General features: G+C 45.2%; 1 protein-coding gene across 4 annotated transcripts in view; it reads left to right on the forward strand.

The window, feature by feature from the left end:
- The window catches only part of LOC116853797 (alpha-actinin, sarcomeric), a 24,286-nt gene extending 16,473 nt beyond the window's left edge, over positions 1–7,813 (forward strand). Inside the window, exons 3-15 of one of the 4 annotated variants that reach the window (XM_032835023.1) lie at positions 1,541–1,775; positions 1,985–2,320; positions 2,569–2,658; positions 3,207–3,292; positions 3,577–3,922; positions 4,019–4,295; positions 4,398–4,569; positions 4,656–4,892; positions 4,972–5,056; positions 5,218–5,321; positions 5,416–5,655; positions 5,751–6,047; positions 6,136–7,813. In XM_032835023.1, coding sequence (XP_032690914.1) covers positions 1,541–1,775; positions 1,985–2,320; positions 2,569–2,658; positions 3,207–3,292; positions 3,577–3,922; positions 4,019–4,295; positions 4,398–4,569; positions 4,656–4,892; positions 4,972–5,056; positions 5,218–5,321; positions 5,416–5,655; positions 5,751–6,047; positions 6,136–6,294 — 2,664 coding nt within the window. In that variant the 3' untranslated portion in view covers positions 6,295–7,813. The remainder of the gene's footprint in view (positions 1–1,540; positions 1,776–1,984; positions 2,321–2,568; positions 2,659–3,206; positions 3,293–3,576; positions 3,923–4,018; positions 4,296–4,397; positions 4,570–4,655; positions 4,893–4,971; positions 5,057–5,217; positions 5,322–5,415; positions 5,656–5,750; positions 6,048–6,135) is intronic. The other 3 variants (XM_032835021.1, XM_032835020.1, XM_032835022.1) reach the window with 3 other exon arrangements.
- Positions 7,814–8,460: the final 647 nt, after the last annotated feature.

Genomic DNA, 8,460 nt, shown 5'->3' on the forward strand with positions numbered 1-8,460 from the left:
ACACACACACACACACACACACACACACACACACACACACACACACACACACACACACACGTAGCCACACAGAAATAGAAATAATGTGTTATCAACAAATACATCGAGCGGTGGCATTCCTTCATCCACGAGAGAACGTATCTTAGACTTAAAATCACGCACAACTATACTTCTATATCGATGTGTCACGCACACGTACACAGCGTGAAAAGCCTCTCCTCCTCGTCGACGTATTAAATTACGAGCTCGGCGAATGTGTTGCGCGACGCGCGACGTTGTATTACGTTAATAAGTATCGAAATGAAAGATCGCGAAATTGATTTTATCTGTCTGTCACGCGCGTTATCATTTATTCGCGTCACGAAGACCAGAATGATGAATGTTGCACAAATAGGCGGGGACGCGCGAGCGCGTCAGCTCGTTGACGGATTGACGATGACATAATAACGCGGATATCCGCGAGAGGAACGTCGTTGGCGGTTTTAATTAATAAACAAACGAGGCGAACCGCGAAATGCGTTCGAGATGCTCTAATACTCCGCGCGGGAGGAGTCAATGTTTTACAAATAGATCTTAGAGCGCGTGCAGAAGTTAGGGTGGCTCATGTCCAAAATTGGCCCGTCGTGCTTCACGCTACCCGTATTGAATTTCACGCAATATTTTTCCCCAAGCCGAAAAAAAGTGTTCACCGGCGGCCCCGTTTTTTCCATTCGGCCTCGATTAAATGCCGCGCTTTATGCCACAACCACCACCGCGAATAAATGTCCGGGACGATCTGTCGCCGCGTTCGGCCGGATTTATCCTCGGCCGATCCTTTAACGCGCACGTCACGTCACTCACGACGTATGGACACAGTCTCGAAATGATTTCTTTCGTCGCGAAAATCGACCCTCGTCATCACGAAAGCCGGCCGGATATTCTGGGCCCCGTCGTCGCTAATTTTAGTAATTGATTTATCATGTGTCGGGAGCAATTCGGGAATTTTAACTTGGTGTATACACACACACACACATATATATGTATATATGCATATAATCTGAGTGATTATTTTTAAACTCGAAAGTTATATCGCGGAACGTTCTGGCGCCTCCCTGATGTAACCTCGATGAGAGCAGGTTCGCGGAGAAGGCAGGAATACGCGTTTGCGTAGGGAAGAGGCGTTTTCGATACGAGCACGTAATGCTTCGCAGTTGCTCAAGGATATCGAAAGACCACCCGAAAATCATCGCGGCGAGCGATAAGAAGCGTAGTTTAAGAACCAGGACAGCAGATATATATAGCGGGAGGGATCGGGGTCGCTACTAAAATATACACTAAGCATCATAGCGGAGAAACCCAATCCCCCATTTTAAATGATTCCTTTGAATGTCGGTTTTGCACGATATTAGCGCGAAAGCCGAGTGAATCGCCGTTTCGTTTAAGCTGTTCGTTCAATCGCCCCCGCGATTATATTTCGATTGTTGCAGGCGCGTTGTCGCGCTCTTACTGAGAAGAGGAGACGGAAATGCGCAGAAATTAATCGATTCTCGTTCTCTGACAGACATTCACAGCGTGGTGCAACTCGCATCTTCGCAAAGCAGGCACTGCCATCGAATCGATCGAGGACGATTTCAGGAATGGGCTGAAATTAATGTTGCTGCTTGAGGTGATCTCGGGCGAAACCCTCCCGAGACCCGACAGGGGCAAGATGAGGTTCCACAAGATCGCCAATGTGAACAAAGCCCTGGATTATATCGCCAGTAAGGGCGTCAAGCTGGTCTCCATTGGCGCAGAAGGTATATTCTCGTCATTAAGTTCGAGACCTTTGTTGTGGATTCTCTTTTCGGCGAAAGTGCCTCTAAATGAGCCAATCAGAAAGCTCGTTATCACATTTAGAGGTACTCTCATCGACAAATGAGAGTTCAGAATAAGGGCCCAAGTCAATAGTGCCGCGTGTCGAATGATACACTAATGTTTCCCCTTCCGCCGTTCTATCTGTCGACAGAAATCGTGGACGGCAATCTAAAGATGACCTTAGGAATGATATGGACTATCATTCTGAGATTCGCGATCCAAGACATTTCCGTGGAAGAGATGACCGCGAAGGAGGGACTGTTGCTCTGGTGCCAACGCAAAACGGCGCCGTACAAGAACGTCAACGTCCAAAACTTCCACTTGTCCTTCAAGGACGGTCTCGCATTCTGCGCCCTCATCCACCGTCATCGGCCCGATCTGATCGACTACAATAAACTCAGCAAGGATAATCCGCTGGAGAACTTGAACACTGCCTTCGATGTCGCTGAAAAGTATCTCGACATTCCTCGCATGTTAGATCCCGATGGTAAGTATGAGCCTCGATTCTTCAAAGTAAAAAAGAAAAGGAAACTACGAAGTAGCGAAGAGAAACCGCGTACCACCCGCGTTGCTCGCGACGTAATGGATTGCAAGAGACGCGCGCGAATCAATTGACAAGATCAATCGTCTCGTCGGTTTACTTTCGTCGTACAGGACTAGGATCGGATTTCTTCGAGTATCGTACCGACACATGTGTAAACGCACGATGTTTAATGTTCCCTTGATATCATGTAGATTTGATCAACACTCCCAAGCCGGATGAGCGAGCTATCATGACGTACGTGTCCTGCTACTACCACGCGTTCCAAGGTGCTCAGCAGGTCAGCGTCAAGACATGCGTGTTGCTCTTTCTTTACTCCCCCCGACCCCCTGCGAATTATCAGACGCGAGCTGTGCTACTCTTCATTAATACAGACATACTGTGTGCTTATCGTTTTAACGACGTTTCGAACTTGCTAATCGATCCATCCTTGCCATCGTTTCCGGCTTGATTGTTCCGTCGTCTCACAGAGCACTGAGAGAGATCACTGATGCGCTACTGTAACATTCCACGAGTAAGGCAATAACAGAGTTTTACGTTTAGTATCTCTTTTCAGTGCGTAAAACTATGTGCGCAAAACTCGTTATACTTCTGTCATATATATATATATATATATATATATATATATATATATATATATATATATATATTTATACATATGTGTGTTTGCATATTTGTACGGGATACGTCATCGAACTATGACGAGTCACTAATAACGTATCGCCCTTTATCCGGACAGAGTTACTGTTAAAAAAATTAATCAAATCTTTAACGGCAAGTTTTTCAACGCTAACAACGCATGGTTTGAGTTTCTTCGAATGTGTTTTTCTAGATATGCGAAATACGGCAATGCCTGATGAGAGGGCCGTGATGACCTATGTTTCTTCATACTACCACTGTTTTAGCGGTGCTCAAAAGGTGTGTTTCTCTGCATTTGGAATTAACCTGTAACAGACGCGAGTGTTTGCGCGGGCGTTAATATGATTGATGTGCGATACGAAAGCGTCACATACGTACGAGTGTCGAACTTTCAATTTGCTTCGTGAATCTTCTGTTCGTTCTTTCGAGATGGCTGTACGATATTCACGATTGCATGCGCGTCTTGCTCAATACATGAAAGTAAACTCTGTATATGTATACTTGGAAATATTAATACGACTCTTAATATTAATAATACGAGAACATGCGTTTTCTCGTTGTAGGCTGAGACGGCGGCTAACAGAATCTGCAAGGTATTGAAGGTGAATCAGGAGAACGAGCGGCTCATGGAAGAGTATGAGCGCCTGGCTTCCGATTTACTCGAATGGATACGACGAACAATGCCGTGGCTCGCGAATCGACAGACTGACAATTCCCTCGCCGGCTGTCAGAAAAAGCTAGAGGAATACAGGACGTACCGGCGCAAGCATAAGCCGCCGCGTGTCGAACAGAAAGCCAAGCTGGAAACGAATTTCAATACTCTGCAAACGAAACTGAGGCTGAGCAACAGGCCGGCGTATATGCCCACGGAAGGGAAAATGGTGTCCGACATAAATAAAGCGTGGAAAGGTGCGGTCTCTCTTGTTCCGCGATTTCCTCGTGTCACGCGTGTCCTTGTACATTCGCAGAGAGTAACTATGTGTCCAAAATGAATGTATCTTATAGGCTTGGAGTTGGCCGAGAAGACGTTCGAGGACTGGCTGTTGTCGGAGATGATGCGTCTCGAGCGACTGGAACATCTGGCGCAGAAATTCAAGCACAAGGCGGATGCCCACGAGGAATGGACCGCGGGCAAGGAGGAGATGCTCACGTCGCAACACTTCCGGCAGTGCAAGCTGAACGAGCTGAAGGCGCTGAAGAAGAAGCACGAGGCCTTCGAGTCGGATCTTGCGGCCCATCAAGATCGCGTGGAGCAGATCGCGGCTATCGCTCAAGAGCTCAAGTGAGTCTCGCTTTATACGGCGATCCATTACTCGCGACGACTGCAGTGTTGATGTTTGTGGTAGTAATGTTATGTAATTCTCATGTTACCGTCACGTTGCAGCACTCTCGAGTATCACGACAGCGCATCCGTGAACGCCAGGTGCCAAAGCATTTGCGATCAATGGGATCGCTTGGGTACACTCACCCAACGCAGACGTCAAGCTCTCAACGACGCTGAGCGTATATTAGAGAAGATAGACGTTATGCACTTGGAGTTTGCCAAGCGCGCCGCTGTAAGCATTATCTGAATTACAATAATTCGCAAAGTTGCTCTCGACTCTTTGCCCGTTATCTCACGTCGTCGCATTATCTTTCTCAGCCGTTCAACAATTGGTTGGACGGTACCAGGGAAGACTTAGTGGACATGTTCATCGTGCACACGATGGAGGAGATTCAGGGCCTGATGGACGCCCATGCCGCGTTCAAAGCAACCCTCGGTGAAGCGGACAAGGAGTTCAGCGCGATCGTGTCGCTGGTGCGCGAAGTAGAGTCTATAGTCAAGCAATATCAGATCCCTGGCGGCCTAGAAAATCCTTACACCACTCTCACTGCAATGGTATGACGGAAAATCAATCACTAGCACACAACCTGTGTGGCGCGAAACCGATTAATGTTACTTTATTGATTTATTCCAGGATCTTAATAAGAAATGGAGCGACGTTAAGCAATTGGTACCTCAACGTGACGGTACCTTGGCAGCTGAACTTCGCAAGCAACAAAGTATCCTTGCTATGTGATATTAGTTACATTATTTTTTCATTTAGTAATTTAAAATTCGCGACATTGAGACGTCGGCAAAACTCTATTGGCAAATTAGCGATACGTTTTCTAATATATAATTATGTTTTGAAAATACGAAATTTCCTGAAATGTCCAAATAGATAATGAACTGCTTAGACGACAGTTCGCCGAGAAAGCCAACGTCGTCGGACCATGGATAGAGCGTCAATTGGACGCGGTCACTGCTATTGGTCTCGGACTTCAGGTAGATAAAATCAGATAAAATCATTGTTATTTAACGATTTTTTACGTATGTTTCAGCGCGCATGAATTTTCACATTGCGTTGCGTGTGTTTCAGGGAACTTTGGAAGATCAGTTGCATCGTTTGAAGGAATACGAACAGGCGGTGTATCAATACAAGACTCATCTCGAAGAACTGGAGAAGATCCATCAAGCCGTCCAGGAAGGCATGATCTTCGAGAACCGGTATACTCAGTACACCATGGAAACACTGCGCGTCGGTTGGGAACAGCTACTGACCTCGATCAATCGCAACATTAACGAAGTCGAGAACCAAATTCTCACTAGAGACTCTAAGGTATTGCTTCTTTTTCTTCACCATTACGTCTGTCATATGATTTATACGCTGTTTAAAAGAGAACACGTGGAAATAACAATATATATCTATTTCAGGGCATTACCCAGGAGCAGCTAAGCGAGTTCCGTAGCAGCTTCAATCACTTCGACAAGAACAGGACGGGCAGATTGGCGCCGGACGAGTTCAAGTCTTGCCTCGTCTCCCTAGGATACTCCATCGGAAAAGACAGGCAGGGCGACATCGACTTCCAACGAATCCTGGCCATTGTCGATCCCAACAACTCGGGCTATGTGCACTTTGACGCCTTCCTGGACTTCATGACGCGCGAGTCTACCGACACTGACACCGCAGAACAAGTGATTGACAGCTTCCGCATCCTCGCTGGCGATAAGGTGAGAATACTACGCCAATTGTCGGCGACAATGATCGTCGCGAGTACAGAGCGCAGTAGATAACAACGTGAATCCTTATGTTTTACAGCCTTACATCCTGCCGGACGAATTGAGGAGAGAACTGCCGCCGGACCAGGCGGAGTATTGCATTCAGCGAATGCCTCCGTTTAAGGGACCGAACGCTGTTCCCGGAGCTCTGGATTACCGTTCCTTCTCGACCGCTCTCTACGGCGAGTCCGATTTGTAAAAATCGAGCGTAAATCGAAAAAAAAAAATCGACAAAGAATAGGATCAGGTTCAACGTTCCGCCAGTCGACCGGCGTAGACGAGCGATGCCTAAAAGTTTCTTCTAGGGTTCAGGTACTCCAACGCATCAACGTATTTTCATATGGCGATACGGTTTAAGAAAACGCGCTCACTATGAGAGAGTACAATACGAGATATCAGTCATTACGCTAATACTAATAATTGTACGTGCGCGTACATCGCGTGTCGTAACGCGAGCGCTCTTGTGAGAGAGTTAATCGAGAAAAAGGCGGGGAGGGGGGAGGGGGAGGATTGAGGTTCTAAGAGCCGCACGTGTCACGAACGAAACGTCGGTGGGCTTAGTAAGAATACGCGATGTCATTTTAACGCAAAGGGATCTAGGATGTCGTACGTCTGAGGAACTTGTAGATGTCGACCGTAAGTAAAGAAAATACTCTTCCGCACAAATGGAAAGCACATATCAGATACGTACAGAGGGTAGAAGGGAGGGAGAGGGGGAAGGACGGTTCGTACTTACGCGAGTATGTTGCGAAGCGACAATAACAAAATATCGTATGCGGATGCCTTTCGTTAAAAGGATAGAAACGAAGCGTAAACTGATAACACGAAGTTCGAAATTGATATACTCTTCTAGAACGTTTGCTACGTGTTTATTCTTCTATACGTATATTTTTATGTAGTCTACCTTACGAGACGAGACAGTTTTCGGATTTTGATTCTTCTCTTGGGACTGTTCGGAAGGTAAGTGCCAACGTTAAATTAAGAGGATCTTGAACGACGTCCCTTTCCGCGAACGGAAAGGGATCTCGAGCCCGGCTCGGAACCGGCAAACTAAGTGCCAGAAGGAGGAAGAGCTCACAAAATAATTGGGTGTGCGCTGTTAGTGAGTGCATTGATATACCGGAGGCTTGCCGAATTATTGTGCCGTTTCCTCTCTCGCTATATATATATTATATATATATATATATATTTATTCTAAAGACCTATATTCTCTACATTTTGTACGGTTATAGCGGAAGATATATATATAGATATATTTTTTGACTTGTGATTTTTACCATTGACGTGATATGAATTTTAGAGATGTCCTCCTCAAATTGGATTTTTCCGATACGATTTGTAATCTTGAACGTGTAAACTCTAAGTTCATCTCTTAAGCGCATCCTTCGGAAGAAAAAGAAAAAAAAGAAAAGAAAGAGTCCACGAAAGCGTTTGTACTCGGTTCTCGCTCAAGATCAATGCTCGCACGAACGTCCGAAAACGCCAGCACGAAAATTCAGAAGAGTAATAATAACGAACTTTACGAGTCTTAAACGAAAAGAAGAAAAAAAGTCGACCTTCTCGCTAAGTGTCCAGAAAACGTACGCTCGAAATCGAATAATGTTCATATTTTTTTATGAGCGCGGCAACTACGAAATCCACTGAACGACAAGCCGTCGCCTCTTATATACTTTGTAAATCGTATATATTAAAGATACGCGAAACGAATGCTAAACGAAGCAACTTTATTTATTTATTTGACGTAATAATTATTTATTATCTCGCTCCGATATACATATATATATACATATATGTATCGATTATACGGTATAGTGAACGAAACACTTTTTCAAAGTATTTATTTTTATAAATATCTGCGCGAAGAAAGAAAGAGGGAGAGAGAGAGAGAGAGAGAGAGGGAGAAAGGGAGAGTGATAAGGCGCTAAAACTGTGTAATATAATAGAGTCCATTCTGTGTAAAATCTTCAGAATCGCCAGCTGCCATTTCATGTATCACGTTTCAGACGACAACAACAACTCTACCACTCGCAGCCTTATCTGTCTCAAGTGACGTCGAAGTCGGGTCATCATTAGTAGTGTTCGAATCGTCGCGAAAGTCATTGCCATTCATGATAAAAAGGAAAATATGCTCGTGTGTGTAATGCAATTTACTTATCGGCAAAAGTATACTGTAAGTTTTATTTCGCTTGCGGCTTTAATGCGCTTCTCAATGTCTATCTTAACGCGTTTCTTTTTCTCTGTCGTTTTTCATTTTCTTCTTTGAAAGAGGAAGAGAGAGAGAAAGAGAGAGAGTGTGTGATAAAAGATAAAGAGGGGGAGAAAGAGAGAGAGAGAGAGAGAGAGAGAGAGAGAGAGAGAGAGAGAG

This window comes from Odontomachus brunneus, unplaced genomic scaffold, assembly GCF_010583005.1.
Source record: "Odontomachus brunneus isolate Ranch 3 - 2012 unplaced genomic scaffold, Obru_v1 Obru_scaffold_006, whole genome shotgun sequence".
Taxonomy (NCBI): Eukaryota; Metazoa; Arthropoda; class Insecta; order Hymenoptera; family Formicidae; genus Odontomachus; species Odontomachus brunneus.